The following is a 23,065-nucleotide window of genomic DNA, read 5'->3' on the forward strand; positions in this document are numbered from 1 at the left end:
TTTGAGAGGATGGAGAGGTGGCGGCATGGAGGAGAGGGAGACGAGAGAGAGAATGCAGATGAGAAGAAATGAGATGTTAGGGTTTTTTTTTTTGTTCCGTGTAGGTTAAATGTAAACGTCCGAAACGGCGCCGTTTTGGTTATAAAAAATATATATATATATATATATATATATATATATATATATATATATATATATATATATATATATATATATATATATATATATATATATATATATATATATATATATATATAAAGGCGGTTACCGGTTTTGAGACGGTTTTGCGGTTATCCGGTTAACGGTTATGGATGGTTAGTGGTTAGCGGGCGATTATTTTTACCTCTAATAATGATTCACATGTGGGTCCTACAGATCTAATGATTAATTTTAAAAAAGTGATGTATAAAAGATATACAAGTGATATGCATGTAACATGTCTCATGTTTCAATTCTTTTTTAGCAATGTTATGTGAGAGAGGTTCCCCCACTCTAGCAGTAGGGTTGGGTGGGCCTTTTGCTTTGGTAGGGATCTCATAGGAGCCCTATTAGCAAAAAAGAAAGGGCAGAGGTAAGAAGAATGAATTCTCTCAAATTGTATGAGATCCTGGTTGAGTCAAATTGTGTGAGAGGAGTCCAAATAGATCGTTGGTCCAAACGACTTTACACACTGGCAGGCTCAAAGGGAAAACGGCAATGGCCTAGCCCAGCCCATAAAACATGAATACGGGCGGAAGCCCATTCGAGTCACACCCAGGCTTCTAGAAACAGTGTCTTCGACTCTTCAAGCTCCAAATGCGCTCCATGCATGTCAGTATGTCAGCTTGCGTGGCGGCACAAGCATCTTCTTGACAAAGAAAAAGCCCAATAAGACTACCTCACACCCCGAGTTGACTCGACCGAGTTCACCACTCGCTTACCTTACAATCCCCGCAACCCCCATCCCCCCTCTGTCTTCTTCTTCTTCTTCCTTTTCTTTTTTGTCAATTTTTGTTTCGAAAATTTGTTGATAATAAAAATGATGGGCCATGAAGAAGCTGACGTGCACGAATCCCGAGAAGAAATGGAATCTTTGGTCCTCGACGAGCCATCCAACGGCCGATCTTCCTCCGATGATCCGCTGCTATCGTCTGCATCGTCTTCCTTCGTAGACCGTCAGAGCCCTAACTCTTCCTTCAACGCCTTCCTGGACCCACCGTCCTACGCCGAAGCGATCTTCACCTCCTTCGATTCCTCATCCAACGGCCACGATGAAAGCCCCCGACTTTCCTCCAACTCCAACCCTCGGAGCTCCGATTATCTCCACATCTCGGTCTCGGACCCGCAAAAGGAGCAGGAGCTATCCAATTCGCTGGTCCCGGGTGGAACCACGTATTACACGTACTTAATCACGACGAGGACGAACCTACCCGAATTCGGCGGACCCGGGTCCGAATTCACCCTCCGGAGGCGGTTCCGGGACGTGGTGACGCTATCGGACCGGTTATCGGAGTCGTACCGGGGGTACTTCATACCGATCCGACCCGACAAGAGTGTGGTGGAGAGCCAGGTGATGTCAAAGCAGGAATTCGTGGAGCAGAGGAGGGTATTACTGGAAAAGTACCTCCGGAGATTGGCGGCGCACCCGGCGATCCGGCGGAGCGAGGAATTTAGGGTGTTTTTGGAGGTGAAAGGGAAGTTGCCACTGGCGAGGAGCATCGACGTGGCTTCGAGGGTGATCGACGGGGCGGCGAGGCTGCCGAGGCAGTTATTGGGCGACGAGGCGATGGATGCTAGTGCCAAGGGCGGTAGGGACTTGCTGAGGATGTTTAAGGAGTTGAAGCAGGCGATGACGAACGATTGGGGCGGCACGAAGCCGCTGGTGGTGGAGGAGGATAAGGAGTTCTTGGAGAGGAAGGAGAGGTTGGTGGAGTTTGAGAACCAACTTAGCAATGTCTCGCTACAGGTTAGTCTTTTGTTTATTTGCTTAATATGAATATATGGTTCTTGCTTTATAAAGGTTTAGGACTTGAACAATTAGAAGTTGTTTGATTTGCATGTTTCTTGGGGAAATGAAATGAATTGGTTCATTGTGTGTGCTAGAAAGGAATTGATGGTGAAAATATGCTACCCCATTTGAAATGTGGCAATGAGGAGGAAATGGGATATGGTGAAACAATGTGCTGATGAATGTTGTTTATGTAAGGACGGTTTTGGTGACGAGTTTATGTGTAAAAATGCAATGGGCGATTAGTGGGTTATTTGAAGGTGCCCTTACTTTGATGGTTTGCTTGCTTCAATGGTGATGTTTGGTGTAAATGATTGTCTTTGCAGGCTGAATCGCTTGTTAAAGCCCAGCAAGACATTGGAGAGACAATGGGGGAGTTAGGATTGGCGTTTGTTAAGCTGACCAAGTTTGAGACGGAGGAAGCATTGTTTGAGTCTCAAAGAGTACGAGCCACTGATATGAAAAATGTGGCGACTGCTGCTGTTAAAGCTAGTAGATTGTACCGGGAGTTAAATTCGCAGACGGTCAAACATTTGGTAATTAACAAGAGTCCTTACTGTAGACTGAAATTCTGACTCTTTATGTAATCTCGGTGGTCCATGATAGATATATGTATTGCAAGCTTTTTTGAAAACTTTCTTGACTGTGAATGAGTGGTAGTGAATTGATAGAATATTTCTGGCCCACTGTCCTTTTAAGGAAAATCTTTCACTTCTTCACTTGCCATTGTGTTCCATTAATATTGCAGGATAAACTCCATGATTATCTTGGAATAATGTTAGCTGTCAACAATGCATTTTCTGACCGAACAAGTGCTTTACTAACAGTTCAGACTCTTTCATCGGAATTAGCTTCCTTGCATTCAAGGATTGAGAAGCTTGAAGCTGCTTCATTGAAAATATTTGGTGGTGACAGGTCCAGAATACGCAAAATAGAAGAGTTGAAAGAAACCATTAGAGTTACCGAAGATGCTAAAACTTGTGCAGAGAGAGAATATGAACAAATCAAGGTAACATCATTCTTTCTGGTTTTTCGCTAAGGAACTTGAAATTTAGGGTCTATCATTTTGATTATATATAGCCAATCTTCAGAAATAAGTCTGATTATTTCCTATTACCTGCAATGTGTTGCATGCCTCCTATATGGACAAATTGTTTTTAAGTTGATTTCTTTTCCTCTTGCTTTTTTGCCATATAATGTTCAGTAATTACTTATCAAAAAAAAATATTCAGTAATCACAAGATAAAAAAAAGGGACAAAAACCCTGCTCGACCCACCAACATGGTACTCAACTTTGACACCCCCTCCCACCCCACACCCCCATGAATTTTAAAGCAGTGACATGGCAACCTTGATGATAGATATGATAGGTATAGCTTGATTGTCAGTTAATTAGAGTGGTTCACAATGCTCCAAAAAAAAATAATAATAAATAAATAACCAAAGTCTGAACACCATCTTTTGAGGTCAGGTTGTTGATGTTTTCAGTTGTGGTTTTGGTTCAAGCTTAGCTCTTGAAATTCTATTGTATAGATCTGATCTGAGAAAGATTTAAACTTTATCAATCTCTGTGTGTAGTATAATATTTTTGTACATTTATGTGTCAGATTCATGCCAAGATCTGAATATGAACAAATCGACTATGTTTTCTAACATGTATTTTATTTGTCAAATTTGTTTATACCTAGAGTTTTTTTTTTTTTTTTGGTAAAGCTCAAGGCTGGAGAGGGAGAGGGAATGTTAGATTTATAGAAAGATGATTTGGGGATTCCATATGATAGCATTTTAGCCACAGAGATTGGTATTGTAATGGTAAGCCTCCACATTAAAAGTTAAGACACTATTTTGCTGAACATTTAAGGCTGAAATTTCACTTTTAAGCATGTAACCGGAGACAGAAGAGAACGATGGACTATTACTTATTTGTATGATTCTGAAAGTGACTATTTTATCCTTCTAGACACTAGCAGATTCCATGTCAAGACTTTTCACATCTCACATGGTGTGTATATCTATCTTTTGCAATATTGAAGGAACACTTCTCAAACAAAATTGATATTGCTGTATAGATTCCAGTTGGGTACACGCTTTAAATTTGGGCTTTTAGTTTTTTTTTTGGTTAAGTTATATTTGGGGTTCAGTTTATTGGGCTTATAAAGGTATTCGCTTTCATGTGTGTGTTATAGACATATAATGAAGGTTTATTATTCCTTGAATGGTAAAATGATGGCAACACATTGTGGTGTAGAATTTGTAATGACAAATTATGCATAAGTTGTGTTGTATAAAAGATATTTTGTTAACGTTTAGATTGGAGCTGTTCTATTTTGTTAGACTGTAAATACAGCCCGAGTCTTTGACAGCCATATCCATTTCTGTGATTTTGTAATATACAACTCTTTAACTTCATCAAAGGTAGAAGAAAATATGTAGCCTTTTGAAAGACTCGCAACAGATTGATGCTCTGCCTTTCATCCGTGTCTAAGTCTAATGCAATCAGTTCATCTTGGTGTCTTCATCATTCTAATGTCATTTAAACCTTCAAAAGCTTGGGCTTGTTTGGTAAAGCGACTATGTTTCTGTGTCTCCTTTTTATTTGCACCGATTTTGAAATTTGTGGAAGAACATTTACATTTGAGAACTCCTCTTTTTCGTTGGAGAGATTATGTAAAAATGTTGAAGTATGGTTATGGTTAACTATATGCAGGAAAATAACAGGAGTGAGCTTGAAAGACTTGACAAAGAGAGGCATGATGACTTCATGAGCATGTTGAGAGGGTTTGTTGTGAATCAGGTACATTCTTTTTAGATTGGCAATATGTGATCCTGGACGAGAGTAATGCTATGTAACCTTACACTTAAATAAGTTCCATTATATGACAATTTTTTATTCTGATGACAATTTACGCATGTAAACAGGCAGGTTATGCAGAGAATATGGCAAATGTGTGGGAGAAGCTTGCAGAAGAAACTGATCGTTTGTGAAAGATGGCAGCTGAAATACTTGGCTGTAAATTTTGGTTTTTCAAACTTTCCTTTGTACTTCGTCGTGTAATTCATGTATGTACAGTAGTTGGAATGCTCATCAAGCTTTACACTTGCTAAGTTGAGTTGACCATTACCTCCATTGTCATTTCCTAATGTCCAAGAATCTTTTCCTATTGAATTTTTTACACTGGCTCTCTGCTTGAAGCGACCGTCCTTGCTTTTTGCTCGGACCAGGTAATTTGAAATTACCCAAAATGTTTTGCAAGTGAGGCACTGTATTCAAGATATATTAAAGAAAGTAATTTAAAAAGTAATTTATAATTTGTTCTAGTTGCTTTGCTCTGATTTTTTAATTGATTTAAGATTCTCAAGATACCTGGGCATAAATTTTCCTGCTCTTATTTGACTCTGTGTTGCTATTTCATCATTTATATACAGGAGAAGGAAAAGGTCGTTCATTCAACCATTCCCTAGAGATTATTTCATTGTTAAATATCCGAGAAGGCAGATGGGTAGGATCTCAGATGACATTTCTTTTAGACTAAGCTCTGATTCATGGAAAGAAGACTTGACCTAGCTAGAATGTAATGCTATGGTACCTTTTCTCATTGTGAGTGTGTACAAAGTATGCGTGTACAAATAACACAACTCATTTATTTTATGGTCCAAATTAGATTTCACAAATCTCCATTTTATGTGTACATACTTTTATTATACTTTACTGATATGGCACTGCTAATTAAATAATGGCGGATTCAAGGGTTAACCGATAGTGTCAACATCAATGAAGTGCTATAAAAAGTGTGGTTTTTAGCACTTCTCACACTACTATATGCAACAAAACAAAATTTTGACGGTAATATTCTCTCTTTCTTGGAGATAAGAGGGCAAGGATTCCCTCCATTTTATAGTGAAGATTATATTTTGTTGTATCTAACGATATATATGGTGTAACAATTTATCATGTGGTAACATATACACCATCAAATACAACAAAATAAAATCTTAACAATAAAATAAGGAGAGAGTTGATATACCACTTGGAATGGAGAGAATCTTATTCCGCTAAGGGAAGGAGGAAGGCTCCTGTCTACAATCATTTTTGCATGATTAAATCAAATCACAAATGATCAAGACAAAAAAGCCTTGAATAAACTGAAACAAACTCGTATTTACAGACGCCAATGCAATTGCTAAACAAAATTAATGTTCAAGAATAAAAGAATCGTGGACTAGACTAGTAGTTGTCTTCCTAAATATCACTCGTTGAAGGGATTCCAATCCCATCATCACTAGAACTGGCGGCGGTCTCTGGTCTAATCTCTTCCAGTTGCTGGAGAACCTGCTGAACTTCTGGCCGAGCCAACGGTGACGGATCAACACAATGCAAAGCCAGTTTTAACGTGTTCAGCAACTCATCACCGATTGTAGATGCATCCCTCATCAACTCTAAATCAAATACTTCATTTGTCCACTCCTCCTTCACGATAGAGGCAACCCACTGAGGCAAATCGTGACCATTCATCGCCTCACCTGGAGACTTCCCTGTTAGGAGCTCCAAAATGATGACGCCTAGACTGTATACGTCGGTTTTAGTGTTGGCTTTCTTGAGCTTGGAAAGCTCAGGTGCTCGATAGCCTAATGCTCCAGCAGTAGCAATCACATTAGAATTGGCAGCAGCTGTCATTAGCCGAGAGAGGCCAAAGTCTGCAATTTTGGCATTCGTGTGCTCATCAAGCAGGACATTGCTGGATGTGAGGTTCCCATGTATGATGTTCTCAAGGCTGTGAAGGTGGAACATGCCACGTGTCATGCCCTGCGCTATCTTCATCCTTGTTGGCCAATCAATGGGTGTGTCAGGCCCGCGAGCTGCAACAAAATGGAACAAATTATTTAGTTGGTCATTTCATTTTCAGCAGGTAAACAAAACTAGTAGACAAAACAATTTGTTGATGAGTTTAGGCACTCAACCGAGACATGGTTTGTGGGCGGGGTTGTGTATCCCGGGGTTTATCCTACAGGAATGGGTCACCAAGTGGCCTTACCCTTGCCTTAAAGGTTTCCACGTCATTAAAAAAAAAAAAAACAATTTGTTGATAGTTGCAAAGTCTAAGTACATGAAGTTACTTGGACTTCACATGTTACTCACCATGGAGAAATGCTGCAAGGCTTCCTTTAGGCATGTAATCAAAAACTAGAAGCTTCTCTCCTTTGGGTCCCAAGTAAAAACCCCTGAGAGCCAAAAGATTTGGGTGCCGGATTTTCCCAAGCACACTAACCTCGGCTTCGAATTCCCTCTGACTTTTAGTTATCTTCTCTCTCAATCTCTTCACAGCAACTTGATTCCCATCCTCCAATGTGGCCTTATAGACAGTTCCATAAGTACTCTTCCCCATTATCTCTGCAGTTGCACATAAAAGATCATCGGCTGTAAAAACCATTGGCCCATCAAAATGGACTAGTTTCCCTCCAGCTTCTCCGCCCGCTTCGACTTCAACCCCGGCCGCCGGGACCCCCTTTTCAGCCCTTGCAGCACCGGCCCTTCCTGTGGTCTCACCATTCTTTGCTTTTGATGCAGTCCTCCTCCTTATCAAGCAGCAGATCAATATGCAACACAGAATGAGCAGAACAACGAGAAGGGCTCCTGCTGCTATGAGAATTATGTCTTTAGTACTCAGTTTGCGGTGATGGGGCTTTGATATCTCTTGAGATGGAGCCGGCCCACCTTGCGAGGGTGCTTGAGAAGGACATGGAATTGAACCACTAAACCCACATAGTTGAATGTTCCCCACAAAAGAGCTTGCATTGAATTTCTGGGAGAGACGAGTGGGAACAGAACCAGAAAGGTTATTGTAAGAAACGTTGAAAGAATTAAGATTCTGTAGATCAGCAAGGGAAGCCGGGATTTCTCCGGTAAGATTATTCTCTGATAAATCAAGCTGTGTAAGCGTAGAAATGTGGCCTATAGTTGAGGGAATGTTACCACTAAATTGGTTTCTCTTCAAATTTAGAACAGAAAGGTTATGTAATCTGTCAAGAGCTTCTGGGATTTGGTTATCAATGTTGTTGCTCGCCAGATTCAAAACAACAAGTGAGGATAGATTGGCTACACTAGAAGGTAAGCTTCCAGTTATGGCATTATGAGATAAATCCAGTGTTCTTAGCCTAGCGAGCCTCCCCACTTCAACGGGGATTGCTCCCCTGATCTGGTTATTACTAAGCAAAATCTCTTGGAGCTCGCTTAATGCGCCCCAGGAGTTTGGGATAAAGCCAGAGAGGTTATTGTGTTGGAGATGAAGGAAGATAAGGGAAAGCGAGTGAGTGAGACTAACTGGGATTGAACCTGAAAATGAATTGAAGCTTAGATTGAGCCTATAAAGCTTGGTCGAGTTTGCAAGACTAGCTGGGATTATCCCAGTGAGCAAATTGTTACTAAGATCAAGGGTCTGAAGCAGAGGGCATGAACCTAATGAAGGAGGGATTGAACCTGAAAGCCGATTGTTGAATAGCTGCACCCCTCTGAGATTTGGAAGGAACCCCAGTGCCGAAGGGATTGAACCTCCAATCACATTGTCATGGAGGCTAAGCTTTCGAAGTGCTTGAAGTTGGCCAATCTTTTCGGTGATTCGGCCGCCCAATCCTCTCCATGGAAGCTGGATTACAATTACCTGTCCTTGAGCACACTTAATTCCAGCCCAACCTCCCGAACAAGCTCCAAATCCACTATCGTTCCAGCTCCTCAAGAACCCTCTCGGGTCATCCAATTCATGCTTGAATGCTTGAAGTGCTTGATAGTCAGCTGCTGTCACAACTACACCATCCCAATCCTCGCCCGAGACGGGGTTAGTGACACAAATCAGAAGCAGAAGAAGCAAGAGAAACTGGGCCGTACAGAGGAGGAACTCTTTCAAAAACGCCAAAAAATGAAGTGAAGGAACTCCCTCTTGAAGCTTCCACTTCTCTTTCTTCTTATCTGAAATGCAAGCCCCCCTTTCCATCATAGACTCAAGAATCTGAAAAGGGTATTCGTAAAAATTGTTCAAAGGTACTAAAGTTTGGTTCGGCATAAACTCTAAGAAATAGCAAAGAATGTAGAAAGAGGAGGGAGGAGGAGAGAGGAGAGAAAGGAATCTGCTTTGTGGGTTTTTCCCTTTCCTCTCTTTATTCAGATTTTACTTTGTGTGTTTTGCTAGTCTAGAAGAAGTAGAGGCGTGTGAATAAAACAGAAACAAAATCAGTTGGTAGAAGGGTTTTGTAGCGAGTGAGAGCCAAAGGGGGGTGGGGTTCCTGTGATGATGCACGTGAAGACGAGAGAGAGAGAGGGAATCTTGTATTGGGAGAAAGGAAACGCCCGAGACAAAAATGTCAGGTGGGTGCAACAAGGTTCACAGGCTCGCCTTCTTACAAAGCCTAACGGCTAGTTTTCATTATTATTTTTATGGCCGAGGTTCATGGGTAGAATACCGGGGTCTTTTATTGCCCAGCCCGCTCCTCCCAACGGCTATCTTTTTTCAATGGGTCCCGTCCCATTGCCACATCAACCGGATCATGTAAAGAGTACCACGTTGTCCCCCACAGAGCTTAAGCCTGATGACATAGGGTTTGAACTAAAAAGAACCGATTGGGTAGCTTTTTAGGGGCATTAAGATTAGGCATACGAGGTTGGAAGTGGTGGAGTGGGCCATCCCTTGAATGTCACCATTGGATTGCACCCTCACCATTAAATGATTAACCCAGTTTGGAAAGTATAACCAGGAGGATCTCTGACTTTGGCAGTATACACTTGGAACCGAGAAGGGTCGTCGTCATCGTGTTAGGCTGTTAGGTGAAGCGGACATGCGAGTGGTCCAAATAGAGTTTATCGACTTGGATCCGGATCTTCGTATTATTCTGTCCAAAGAGTAAGTGCACTAGTAGCAGTTATTTTATATTGGTCCTTTTTTTTATATTTAGAAAAAAATTTATTAAAAACATCAAAAAACTTCTCACAGCAGATACTATATATTTAGATGAGGGAGTTGGGAATGAATAGTAATTTTCTATGTATACATGTCTACTATTCCTTCCCTATATATTATTTTAATATAAAAGAAGTATAATTAATTGATATAGGAAAGAGAGAAAATGTAGGAAAGAGATAAAAAGAATAAAATAAGAGTAAAAAATAACATTTAATTGATATAGGGAAATGTAAGGGAATCTATTGCGGAATATTTTTTTATAAGAAAACAAAAAGTAGTTTTGTTCCCTAAATATAAGGAAAATGGTTGAGATTTGTTGCTCGTGCTCTAAAGACGAGAAAAATAAGGGAAATGATTGTTGGGAGATGTTTTACCGTCACCCAACCAGCATTTTTAATATAAAAAAAAAAAATGCATCAGAAAACAACTTTTGATGTGACATCAGAAGTTGCTTTTTGATAAAAAAAAAATGAAAAAAAAAAAAAGAAAGCATTTTTTTTTATGAAAAGGGGCGGGCAGGGGACGGTACCCATCCCTGCCAATCACTGCCCGAAAAATAATAGGGAAATAGAGAAGAGGGGTGCTACACATGCACCCCTCATCTACCCTTCATCCTCCATTTACAATAAAAAAAAAAAAAATTAATTTTAAGCAAAAAGGGTGTCTCTGATGTGACATCAGATACACTTTTTTGCTTAAAATCAATTTTTTTAGCAAAAAAGGAGAACAAATGAGGAATGAGGGGAGAATTTTTAACATTTTCCAATCGAGAATGATTTTCCTGTCCTTGCTTACATGTGAGCTGAGCTCCTTACTTTAGCATGGTTTTCCAGCATGATGGGAAAGCCTCTCTTGCACGAGGCGGAGCTGCATGGTAGCTTGGGTTGTAACCCTCAAGCTACCAAGTTTTCTCCAAAACAACATATATATTTTGTAGCTTTTAAAAAATGAAAATTTTACTTTCTAAATTTTTTTAGTTTTCAGTTTTGTCTTTTCCCAAATTCTAAGTACTAGCTCCACTTTTGCTCTTACATACTCTACTTAAAAAGAAAATGATAAGAGTAAGAGAAGGAATCCCTGTCCTATCAACTTTGAAAGGCTTTGTACCAAAAATGTTTTTTCCGATTAGTTATCGATCGATCTTAGATTTAAAAGTTAAAGATAAAAGTTCAATTTTCAACACACGATCATATAGTCGATTCAAGCTTGAGCTCTGGTTGAGCTTGGACCCCTTATTTTTTGGTCTGTTTTTTTGCGAATTCTTTAATTCAGTATATGAAACTACCATTTTAAAATAATCAATACCCTATATATTTTTTTTTATTATTATATTTCATATTAGATTTTATAGATATGATAGTTTATATATTTTCACATGATGAATATGTAGCCACATCAATTAATTTTTTAAATAACATGATTATATACACCATTAGATGCAACAAAATAAAATCTAGACCATAACATAGTTTCTTTTAGTAACACTTGAAATAGAGATGGTCTTATTCGTAAATATATGTATGAATCACTTGCTCTATTAAAAATATACGTGAGAATTAAGAATATATGTAAAAAACACATATTTTAATATATTTTTTAACCCAATTTTGAGAAGAACCAAAAAAACAAAAAAACAAAAAAAACTATTTTTTAACCAAGTCAAGCTTAACAAATTTGAATTACGCTTTACGGGATTTTGTTTATGAAATGGATAGGACCGTTACATCAATGGATCACAAATGGCCGACAGGAAAGGAATCTCTTGGAGATCAAAAGAGACGTAAAATGGCACTCCCCTTATTATTGGTTTGAGTTGAGTGGATGGTCCATTAGGTAGTAGTAATGCTGTACATCTCCCCAAAGCTGTATAGCATTACTCCCGTTAGGCATCCATCTCTTGATTGCGCTATTTGGGCTGGTTTCTTTAGTTTCTTTTGTCGGGAAGTTGTGCTTACTGCAATGAACCGCTGAGCCCATGAACCTCTGGGCCCATGCAATGAGCCATTCAGACCATACAACTTATGGTTTATGAACCCAACTCAAACAATTAAAAGGGAATAAAAGAAACAAAGGACAAAGATCATCTTCCAAATCCCCTGAAGCTACACATAGAGAAACAAAAGGGCGCCAAAAAAAAAAAAATCAGCATCAAGGCCAAAGGAATAAGTCAAGTCACCAGTCTGAGCTCAATAAAAGAAGAGAGATGAAGAATGGCTCATGTAAAATGAAACAAAGTTTTCAAGCATATCTCCAGATTTTTGCCTCCATTTTAACTCAATACCTTTTATCCCACGATGTTGTCGTAGTAGGGTCTAATAGCCATTGAATTTTTACACAAGCGAGAACACATAGAGAGATTGAAATCAACTACAATACCAGCCGGTCCAGCCAGCCTAAGCACCCAAAATCATCTAAAGGGTTATCTACATCTGTAAAAGCTAGACATGGTATTAGTAATTAAACCAATAAAATGATAGGAATGTTTAAACATACACAGGTCCACCCGTCTAAGGCAAATTACACATTGGATCTGAGACGCAGGTTCTATAATGGCAAAAAAATCTGTAAAGACAGCATACGAAGATAGGAATACATGCAGAATAAGCTTGGCTCTAGCACTTGCATCCCAGTGATGCTGCCCCAAAAACATCCATTCAAACACCAAAAATGATCACTTGGGGGCAGGAGGCCAGCGGCGCAGGGGAATGGGAAACAGTCATTCCATGCAACAACCGAGGGTAATCAAGTTTCCAATGGACACAGATCAGGGAGGAAGACTGTTCATGACACAAATCCAATGAGCAAGTCTATGGTTCCACTGAGTGATATTAGAATTGACACGCTTCAGAAACACAAACAGCCATCCTATGCACCAAATACAATAAATTGGCGCAACTGTTCAGGCATGTATGGCCAAAACATGCCTATCACAGAATATTATTGAAACAAATTATGTTGCAACTAAGACATCCCAAGCTTTCCCAAATAGAAGATCTTGCACTACCTGAAACATCTGCCTCTTCCTAAACTGGCATAAATTCATTTTAAAGCAGGTAAAAGTTACGAGAACCTAATTTGTCCTCAATCATCTGAAATATACTCAGCTCAAATAGAGAAAAACCATAATCTTCGGCAATACATGAAGCCTGTTTCCTAAATAAATTCATTGCAGCCCCATCAATGGGGACTCTCTTTGTATACATCATGTGTATTAGAGTTGTGTTCCTCTTCGTAGATTAATGATATGCATTACTTACTAAAAAAAAAAAAAAAAAACCCTCTAATCTCAGCAAGGTTTCAAACATCTTGAATAATAACAACTTGAAAGTATAGGCAAACATGTGCAACATTGGCAATAATTGTGCAAGAGTCAATCACCAACAACCGCTTCAAACTTGTGCATTGTTGGAGTATGTACGCACTGAGTATATATGATCATGCCCTATATCAAGTAATCGTCACAAGACTGAGTGGTTGATATCACAATTTTATTTTATTTTTGGACAAGGAACCCCATCAAGGTAGGACACCTTTGGAACCCTCTCAGGTAAACTCCTAAAACACAACCGCACCGGCAAGAACCGAGTATCAGGTAATTGAAGAGACTCGAATAGCTGATCTCATGGTATTACACCAAACAAGCGACCATTCGAGCTAGCCCTCGCGGGCGGGTGGTTGATATCATAATAACTGAATCCAAAACCTATAAGTTCAAGCTTTTGGCTTTGGGTAAGGACAAAGTTTTTCCCCAAACTGGTTTTGAGAAAATTCCTTCAACCCAATCTATTAAATTAGCATCTATCTTTAGAGCGTGTGAGGAGGGTGCATGTAATTCTTACATGCATTTTTAATATGATTAACAAATTATGTCATTCTCACATATATTTTTAGAATCACATGTTGTAAGGACAGTCAATTTAATAGATTGGATTTAAGGAATCCAAACTAGTTGGAGAAAAACTGTCCTTTCGGTTAAGGTGGTGTCCAATTCTAAGATTTATATCAAGGCCTCACTTGGGTGTTTATCTACCCAACATGTACGACCAAGTAAATTATACTATAAAAGCTAATTCAGCATAGTACTAATTCAATCCCGACAAATCATTCATAGAAACGAACAAAACCTTTTGTTAGGACGACATTCATGTTTCAATTTACCACCAAAAAGTTACCACTTTTTCTGTACACCAAAGCATGTCTTGGAACTTCAGACAAGGATCGATTGGAACGTTCAATATCAATAAAAAATACCATGATGTAACACAGTACAATTGGCAAAACTGGATTCATTAAATTCCAGAAGTACAGGAACTAAGAACTAGTAAGCCATGCAAGTCTAAGAAAAAAACGTTCTTCAATTACAAACACAAAAGGTAAGTATATCAAAACCCCTATCATTTGCCTCGAATTTCCCAAGCAAATGAACCTTCATAGTTTGTCCTACAATTACAAACACACGAAGGTAAGAATATTCAATTTCACAAATTAACCAACCTCTCAAACGCGCGCGGCAACTGCGGGGGCGGCGGCAGCAGCAGCGGAGGAGGCGGCGCCGCCGAGGAAGGAGAGAAACCCTGCATTCGCGGGCTCCTGGTCGTCCAGGAAGAGATCCTCTGGAACCCTAAACGCGCCGTGCGCGCAGACGATGGCGAAGCCGATCATTAGCGCCGAGATCAGGAGCGATCCGACGGTGGTGAGGAAGACCACGATGACAGTCAAGAGGGACAGGCCGAGTAGGGTTTCGCGGTCGGAGAACGTGCGGCCGAGGATGACCAGAGGCTGATCGGACGACCGGAAGAGGTAGAGGAAGGTCCACGCGGCGAGGAGGGAGAGGAGGACGATGAGGGAGATAGGGTGCGAAAGGAGCGAGAATGCGAGCACGAGGGCGAGGAACGTGAGGTAGTTCACGCGGAAGTAGCCGAGGTTCTTGCGGATCCGAGAGTATGCCTCCGTTAATGACTCGGGTCGGGTCATGGCGCTCCGGTCCACGAGTTCGTACCACGGGCGACGCTGCGAGAACCCCTGGCGGATCGAGGACGAGATCCGTGAGATGAACAAGCGAAAGGCGGGCGTGGCGATCGGGGCCTGGGAGGATTGAGACGGGTTCGAGATTGGGATTGTCGGTGCGGAGGCCATTGGTGGCGGCGCGTGGGGCTCGATACTTTCGCGTGAATATAGAAAGAGACGCGGAGAGAGAGGGTAGTGTTTGTGGACAGATTTTAGTTATGGTGTCGGTTGAGAGATGTAAAAAGCAAGTAACAATTTAGCGCGTCTGTATTGGAAAGTGGTGGGATGAGTTATTTTGTGGGTCGCGGAACATGGTACCACAGGTAGGTGTGAGGCTTATGCTTAAAATCGAATATTTTGCTTTTTTACTTTCAGAATATAATTAATCTTTTATTGTTTGTAAAAGAAGATCAATAATTCAATATTAATGCTTTGATTATGGCCAATATATGTATATATATAAAATATCATATTTACTACTTACGGGTTTGGCCAAAATTCACTAGCCAGTCTAAGTATCACATCTCGAAAAGATTCTGAAAAAGCTGTTAAACTGTTTGAACCAGACTCAGTAATTACATCCAGCTTTGTAATAATCACATAACATTAAATCTTTCCTCATACTTAAAAAAATAAAGGTGTAAAGTCGGTCAGTTATAACCGATAACCTTGTTAAAGAAATTATTTGATCCGGTGATAGCGAATAACTAAGTATTATATATATATCCTTCAACAGTTTTAACATAAAATCATGTGAGTTAGCATCCTGTTCTTTGCAATGGACATCCTGTTCTTTGTAAATCTATTGCCTTCCTCTTCTTTGTAAATCCATAAAATCCTCAAGTTTAGCATCTGCTAAAACAAATAGTCCAGGCAGCGTTTTGTAGGGCTCCTTCCCACGAGCACTGAATCTTTTTCTCCAGGAACTAACATCATCAAATGCTCTTACCTCAGCGAAATGAGCGTTTGATATAATCTCTTCATACTCGAATGCAATTGTGCACGAGTCTCTTACGGTTAGGGGGTAAAAGTATGACCCCAAATACTGCTCAACATTTTCATACTCCTGTGGACGTTTTTCTACCTACAAACAATTAAAAAGCTAAAATGCATGAATTAATCTATAAAAACATTTAATTGAAGCCCAAAAAGTAGGCTCAAAAGATTCAATTTTTAAAAATTTTGATTACCAGTGTGGATAACCGGGTATTAACAACTAACTGCCGGTTATTAAATACCCGATTAACTGATTAGGCCATCTCCAGCAGATGCTTTACTTTAGCTAAAAAGTCAAATTTAACTATTTTTTGCCTTTTTTCTTCTCCAGCAGATTAGCTATTTTAACCATTTTTTCTTAACAGTGAACAATAAATAGCCAACAATGGCTATTCACGGTTCAACACTACAAACATTTTTTATTAATATTTTCTCAATCTCCCACTCTCCCTCTTCGTCCCTCCCGGTCCTGATGCCCAACGAAACCCTCCGCCCCTCTCGGTCAACACCACCAACCCCTTCCATCTCCTTCACCGCCGCTGCCCTTCTTTCCTCCATCCCCAACAACGTCGTCATTCTCACCCAAGACCTCGCCGATGAGCTCGTCCTCGTCGACACCAAGCCCGACAAGCTTCGGGGCGAGATGCTCGACCTCCAGCACGTTGTTGCCTTCCTCCCCCACACCAAAATCCACTCCTCCGTCAACTACACCGTCACCGTCGGATCCGATCTCTGCATCGTCACTGCCGGGGCCTGCCAGATCCTCGACTCGTCTAGGTTTTGGTTCCTCGTCGCCGATCATCTCAACGCTCGCCGATCCTCATCAGCTCAAGAAATGAGACGGATTGGAGTTTGGGAGATGGGTTGGGGGAGACCGGAGAGTAAGAGGAGAAGTGAAAAATAATAAAAAAAATAAATAAAAAGATTAAAAAACAATATTTTAAGAAAATGAAGAGTGGAATAGAGATTATTGTTGGAGTGTTTTTAAGATAGACAGTGATTAAAGTAGAGATTTATACTTTTTGAGTAGCTATTTTAATTCTAATTATTAGAGATGGCTTTACTTATTTACTTGGATCGATTGAAAATTTTGGCCACGCCAACCATCTCGATTACTATTAACAATTTTAGTTAATAATTGATAACCCGTAACCAGAGATCTTCATTCCAATAAAAAATGAGAAAAGCAAATATCATGTCAACCGCAATCTGGAGAGCACCACATTAAATTTCTCTCTCCCACCATTGACAGGGCTAGTAGAACATTAATTGCCTCCCTTGTCAGATGAGCATGTTGAGCATTTAAGGACAACTGACCCTCGATATAGAGGTAAAGGCCGATTTTGTAATCTCATTCCCTCCTTCTTCTTCTTCTTCTTCTTCTCTTTTTTTTTTTTTTTTTTTTTTAAATTTTTTTTATGGGAGAATTTTTTTATTAAGTGAAGTATAAATAATTTATATGAAAAAGTAAAAAAAAAAATTATATTGTAATGAGTTTTTTTTATTTAAATAATAATAAAAAATCATTAATGTGATATAAAAAATAAAAAATATTTAAAATGTTTTGAGATGATTTTTTTAAAAGAGGTAAAAATAAGGGAGAGAAAAAGGAGAGAGGTTATTAAACGGGCCAAAGGGCAGGGACACGGCACACGGGACACCCCTTCATCCAATTCAATGAGTAATCTTCGAACAACCACAAGCAACCCATCATGCGACGTGCATGATCACTACCTTTTTTGTTTTTTTAATTTTAATATTTTTTTTTAAAAAAAAATTGTTTTGTATTTGTTATTTCATAAGTATTTTGGGTTTTAAAAAGAGTTTTGTAATTTGTTTTGATATGTGTATCAGCTGTGGATGCTAAATCTTAAAAATCTATTTGGTTAACTAGTTTTTATAATAATTTAAGTGTATAAAAAGTGAAAAGAACTTTGTAAAATTTTACAAAACAGGCCTATCTTTTTTACACATGATTGTATTTTACATGTTAAAAGCTTGAAGTGTTTCACATTCGTAGTAAAAAAGTAATGTTATTTAGTAAATTATTATATAATTAGGCAGTCTTTAAATTAATAAGGGCTTATAAACAAGAAAAATCACAGGCGAATTTGTACTGTCACGTCATTCCAGTTGTATAGAAATCAAATAGATAGCATTTCTCGTGGTCAAATGATAGGAAATGTGAGATATTTGAAAAGTAATGTTATTTAATATACTACCATACTACTTCCATATAACTTGATGATATAACAGTAAAGATCAGTCATTAGATTAGCACTTGTAAAAAAAAAAAAAAAATACTTGATTTTTACTGCCACATTATTCCAATTGTATAAAAGTCGTATGGTAGTCGTGTTTCTAAAATATGTGAGAAGTATATGCTTTCTTATTAATTATATTAAAAAAATAAAAAGAAAAAAACATATGAAAAACACATGCTATTAAAAAAAAAAACATTTGTTTCTCACGTGCTAAGGGATTTATGAGACTGGTTTGTATTAATTAATTATAAAAATTAGTTTGTAGCTAATTTTTGTCCATAGTCTACTAAATAACATTACTTATTTTTGAATTAGAATTGAGCTGCTTCCTTTTTGTTAACTTTAAATGGCTAGAAATACCTTATCACTTTATTTTTGTAAGGAAAAGTATCAAACAATCACCTTGTATTTAATTTTACAAAATTTGTCAAATTGTTCTATCATATCTTTGCTTAGTTTTACAAAAATTACCAATAACGTTTGGGGTTGAAATGGTTTTCTAAAAGGATATTGCTACAATAGCATTATTCTCCTTTAATCCTCCACTCTCTCTCACTTGTTCTAAAAAGAAATTATAAGAAAGAGATTTATTTTATTTTTTATTTTATCTTTTTTTTTTCAATTCAGACTATTAAATTGTTTAAACTACTAAGCTGGACTAACCACAGTCGCACTTGTATTGCCGCCTCAACAGATTTGTGCTGTGTATTTGGCAATTGGTATTCGGCTCAACAGCATCCGACTAATCAGACTAAAATGCGATTCAATTCCGAGAGGCCTCAAGCGTATGTTCAATTAGACGTTTTTCTTCCTCGCAGTAGGCGGCTCTAAAGTTGGAGTGTTCCTTTTCTGCAATCATTCCTTTTAGAACTCCCATTGTCCTTTACCTTCCTGGAAATAAAGATATGTCAATTTAATAGACAACGTTAAGAGAATTTCTTCTACGAACAAGTCAGATTAGAAGGCAAAAGGCAATCCCAAATCTTGGTATTTTTCATCAAAAGACGTTACTTATAAGCTAATAAGAAGAGACATATTATTTAGTACACTTAAATCTTTCTCCCATCCTCTTATTTTAAAATTTTAACTCTTAAATCTATAGGGGAACATCAACATGTTAACATTGTATTATCCCATCAATCTTTATCCAGAATAAATCAATAAAAAGAAGTTATTGAATTATTTAACTGCTGAAGTGGATTAGAAATTAGAATTGAGACACACCATGATTAGACATGCCTATGTGGCTATATATATCTTATAGAAGACTAACAGGCATGAGATGGATAATCTTGATCTTCATGCATGCAAGCAAGCAGGTAGCGTATTAAGGTTGTTGATGTAAGAGTCCCCACGAAAGAAGTTATGCTTTTATAACAGCTAGCGGGGAAGGATGCTGGACGTACGCGTGGATCCTATTGATCAGTATTCCCCGTAGGTTAGGCCAAATAGCAGACGCGCGTGGAAACATTTTTATGCCTGGATCAGGTCGGTTTCTCCTTGAGAGATTATTCGAAGAAAATGGTAGCTGAAAAAAAAAAAGGTGTAAAAAAGCATTTGATTCCCAAAACATTAAGACTTGAGGGGTTTAATTAATCCCTCTACTGAGGCCTGAGGGTATCTCAAATAGTAGTAAAGTTTCATAAAGAAAGAATCAAATCCCATTAGATGGTTTACATGCATCCGCCCGCATCTTGCATTGGACGAGCTTTCAGAAAAATCATCAATTTCAAGTTTTTAAACGCAACAAAAGAGTTCGGAGAGCTTTTTAATCTTCCAAACGAATATTTTTTGATTTGGAATAAATTTTTTAGAGTTAAAAGCATTTTTAAACTCTTACACGCAATCTCAAATAAGCTCTTTTTTGCAATCCCAACCAATATTTAGGTCATGCACCACTAATTGGTTTTTCACTACTTTAAGTACTTGTTAATTAATAACTAAAATTTTGAACATTCTGGATTTCAATTTTCCATTATGTTGTAATGTGAAATGTAATTAATATAATAATTTAAAAATGTGCGTGAGAATCACATGCTTTAATGATAAATATAAAATAAACCTAAATGAAACCCCAATTTAGATAAAATCTCTATTTAATTTTTTTTTAAAAAAAAATAAAAATTGTAAAATATCATGCCATGAAAGTAGTTAAAATTTTTGTTTATTTTTTGAGTTGTGATAGGCAAATAATTTCTGTTGTTAAATCAATTGAAATGGAAGATTATCCTAATTCTGAGTGGTCCAATCATATAATTAGTATTAATCAAATGCTGTTATCTGCAGACGGGACCCGCAAATTAACCACGTGATACGCATCATTTATTTTTCTTGTATTATCGTCCATCTATGATCTACCAATTATTTGCTTCACCTTTTTGACTTTCCTTCCCCCAGCAGAATGGCAGAATCTCAGCACTACTTCCCTTCATGAAACAGCATTTATATATATACATATGCAGGTTATCTTCAGAAGTCATTGCAAACCAAGGAAGAGACTATCATGGCTGCTTCTTGTGCCTTTCCTGATATATTTTGCTGGGTTCAGAACCTTCCACCAATCACTGAATGGAGAAAAAACTCCACGTCTCTGTGCATATATTTTTCAAGTTCATCCCAACCATCCCTCAATCTCTCCATAGCCAAAAATAACCAAGACTCAACACTCTGTTTTTCTATCATTGCAGATTTCAATCTCCCTGTCGCTCTTTGGACCTCAAAACCATTCAAGCTCGGTTCCAAATCCATAAAGCTGATAGATGAGGAAACCATGTCCAATATCTTGGTTAATTTCATTGAAGATGTCCTTCTTTATGGCTCAAACAAGAACAACTCCTTCCTCAAGCTCCCTCGACTAGATTCCATGTCCAACTTCAAAGACATGTTCAATTTCGCGTTTCTCACTCTAGCATTCCTCATCTGCATCTATGAAGCTCCGGCAGATCTTCGTTCAGGATGTCTTAATGCTCTTAAGACTCACCTGGCAAATTGTCAGTCAAGACAAGCAACAAAGCTGCTCATGAAACTCTTAGGATCTAATTTAGAAGAGCAATGGATGCGGTCCCTGAACCTTGCCATTACTAATTGGACTAAAGAGCTCCAAGCCACCCACCGCTCCCTCAAAACACCATCTCCCCTGTTCTCTTATGCAATTTCAACACTTGGGTTGTGGAAGGTTCATCTATATTGTCCTGTCATAGCCATGGATATCGAAAATTCGAGCAATCCTTCCGCTGATGAGCGAATACAATTTTCTCTAACTTACCACCAACTTGAAGGCGTTGTCCAATTCAATTACAAAGTACAAGTTCAACAGAGTTGGGTTGACGTGATTGTGAACACTGATAACATAAGGTACGATGATTTTTGTCCCATATTTCAGTTCTAATTTACAGAGAAAAACTAGAATTGTCCCATTATAATTATTAAAAAACAATAAACTTACTATAAAAAAAAAAAAAACAAAAAAAAACAAAAAAAAAAAAAAAAAACAAAAATAAGCAACTCAAGCTTCTTCTTTTTTGCCTCTATTGCGACCAACTCAGGTTTGTCTTCCTTTTCGAGCAGGTGTGACGTTATGAGACTTGTGAATGAGACCCTTCTGAAGGAACAAGGAGTTGGGGCAGCGGAAAAGCACTTCCCTTCACGAATTTCCCTGCAACTTACTCCATCTTTTCAGACAGACATACTGAGCCTTTCAGTGAGCAAGTCATCTGAGAACCCAGCAAGAGAGATTGGCTCTGAAAAAAGTATAGAAGCAGGATTCGACGCGCCAAACTCCTACTTGGGGCTCAAGGTATCAGCCGGAGAGACCATGACTATGAGCTTGAAGCCTTGGAAGTTTGAGGAATCCGTCGATGGTTATAGTGCAAACTTTAATTGGTTTCTTCACGATAGCATGGATGGAAGAGAAGTGTTCTCTTCCAAGCCTTCCAAGCTTTCATTGCTTAACCCCAAGGCTTGGTTTAGAGACCGATACTCAAGCGCATACCGGCCGTTCACAAGGCAAGGAGGAGTGATATTTGCCGGCGACGAGTATGGCGAGAGAGTGTGCTGGAAGGTGGACAAAAGTGCCTTAGGAAGGACCATGGAGTGGGAGATTCGAGGGTGGATTTGGTTAACATATTTGCCTAACAAATATAAAACATTTTATACTGAGACTAGGAGACTGGAATTCAGAGAAATCGTTTATCTTACCATTGGTTAGCTAAGAAAACCACAAGAAATTTGCAGACTAGAATTCAGGCCGGCTTGTACTCCCACAAATATTTGCATCCACTTTGTATTTTATTTTTTTTGTCCTTCTATATATTAAGCGAAAAATTAAGTAAGATTTTGAAGGTTCAATCTAACGAGTAATATTATTTAGTAGACTATTATATAACTGCAATCGAATGAACACTTGTAAAAATAAAAACTAACGATAGATTTTCATTGGAGTAATACTATATACCACATTACTATCTTACTATAATGACATGATATTATTCATTTATCATTGATTTTTTTTTTTTTTTAATAATGATTGGTCTAAAAATGAATTGGTAATGTCACGTTAGTATAATGAGATACTAGTGTGATATATAGCATTACTATTTTCACAATTACATAAATCTCAATTGTATTGTAGTCTATTAATTGTTAATTGTTATGCATTATTCAAATTCAATCGGTGTGAATTAATTACATCATATTCTGGAAGCAATTGGGTCCAAATTTTGGAGCGTAGATTAATATAATATGAATGCGGTTTGAGGTATATATAGCATTACAGCCATTATTACTCCCTCTTAAAAATTTAGAATATAGTAATTCATAAACCCGGCTCACGTAGTCACGTTTCTCGTTAGCGATGACTAGAG

The 23,065-nt window shown here is 38.3% G+C and overlaps 4 protein-coding genes across 9 annotated transcripts; 2 read left to right on the forward strand and 2 right to left on the reverse strand.

Annotated features, from left to right (window-relative positions):
• Positions 1 to 844: 844 nt before the first annotated feature.
• Positions 845 to 5,659, forward strand: LOC133862834 (sorting nexin 2B-like). 6 transcript variants are annotated; one of them, XM_062298712.1, is made up of 6 exons: positions 845 to 1,945; positions 2,314 to 2,523; positions 2,736 to 2,996; positions 4,695 to 4,781; positions 4,907 to 4,997; positions 5,414 to 5,659. In XM_062298712.1, exons 1-5 carry the CDS (start codon positions 1,019 to 1,021, stop codon positions 4,970 to 4,972), a joined length of 1,551 nt encoding a protein of 516 aa, XP_062154696.1. In that variant the 5' UTR covers positions 845 to 1,018; the 3' UTR covers positions 4,973 to 4,997; positions 5,414 to 5,659. The 6 variants fall into 6 exon arrangements, 2 of the variants coding, with proteins under 2 accessions (XP_062154696.1, XP_062154695.1); XR_009899321.1 differs by having other exon boundaries at positions 846 to 1,945; positions 4,907 to 5,240; XR_009899320.1 differs by having other exon boundaries at positions 846 to 1,945; positions 4,907 to 5,209.
• Positions 5,660 to 6,009: 350 nt separating this feature from the next.
• Positions 6,010 to 9,435, reverse strand: LOC133862833 (probable leucine-rich repeat receptor-like protein kinase IMK3). Its single transcript, XM_062298710.1, has 2 exons — positions 7,125 to 9,435; positions 6,010 to 6,844 (listed from the first exon to the last, which is right to left on the reverse strand). The coding sequence occupies exons 1-2, from the start codon at positions 9,040 to 9,042 to the stop codon at positions 6,228 to 6,230; spliced, it is 2,535 nt and encodes an 844-aa protein (XP_062154694.1). The 5' UTR covers positions 9,043 to 9,435; the 3' UTR covers positions 6,010 to 6,227.
• A 4,721-nt stretch (positions 9,436 to 14,156) lies between these two features.
• On the reverse strand, positions 14,157 to 15,190 carry LOC133862835 (PRA1 family protein B3-like). Its single transcript, XM_062298713.1, has one exon. The coding sequence runs from the start codon at positions 15,070 to 15,072 to the stop codon at positions 14,434 to 14,436; it is 639 nt and encodes a 212-aa protein (XP_062154697.1). The 5' UTR covers positions 15,073 to 15,190; the 3' UTR covers positions 14,157 to 14,433.
• A 5,481-nt stretch (positions 15,191 to 20,671) lies between these two features.
• On the forward strand, positions 20,672 to 22,534 carry LOC133863891 (uncharacterized). Its single transcript, XM_062300024.1, has 2 exons — positions 20,672 to 21,557; positions 21,771 to 22,534. Exons 1-2 carry the CDS (start codon positions 20,707 to 20,709, stop codon positions 22,408 to 22,410), a joined length of 1,491 nt encoding a protein of 496 aa, XP_062156008.1. The 5' UTR covers positions 20,672 to 20,706; the 3' UTR covers positions 22,411 to 22,534.
• Positions 22,535 to 23,065: the final 531 nt, after the last annotated feature.

This window comes from Alnus glutinosa, chromosome 3, assembly GCF_958979055.1.
Source record: "Alnus glutinosa chromosome 3, dhAlnGlut1.1, whole genome shotgun sequence".
Classification (NCBI taxonomy): domain Eukaryota; kingdom Viridiplantae; phylum Streptophyta; class Magnoliopsida; order Fagales; family Betulaceae; genus Alnus; species Alnus glutinosa.

Excerpts from the sequence above, each read along its gene's own strand:
- LOC133862833 (XM_062298710.1), bottom strand. The coding sequence starts at position 9,042 with ATGCCGAACCAAACTTTAGTACCTTTGAACAATTTTTACGAATACCCT. Across the intron at positions 6,845-7,124 it reads CCTTGCAGCATTTCTCCATG|CTCGCGGGCCTGACACACCC; the intron begins GTGAGTAACATG and ends ATTTTGTTGCAG.
- LOC133862834 (XM_062298712.1), top strand. The coding sequence starts at position 1,019 with ATGATGGGCCATGAAGAAGCTGACGTGCACGAATCCCGAGAAGAAATG. Across the intron at positions 2,524-2,735 it reads CGCAGACGGTCAAACATTTG|GATAAACTCCATGATTATCT; the intron begins GTAATTAACAAG and ends TTAATATTGCAG. Across the intron at positions 2,997-4,694 it reads GAGAATATGAACAAATCAAG|GAAAATAACAGGAGTGAGCT; the intron begins GTAACATCATTC and ends AACTATATGCAG.
- LOC133863891 (XM_062300024.1), top strand. The coding sequence starts at position 20,707 with ATGGCTGCTTCTTGTGCCTTTCCTGATATATTTTGCTGGGTTCAGAAC. Across the intron at positions 21,558-21,770 it reads GTGAACACTGATAACATAAG|GTGTGACGTTATGAGACTTG; the intron begins GTACGATGATTT and ends CTTTTCGAGCAG.
- LOC133862835 (XM_062298713.1), bottom strand. The coding sequence starts at position 15,072 with ATGGCCTCCGCACCGACAATCCCAATCTCGAACCCGTCTCAATCCTCC.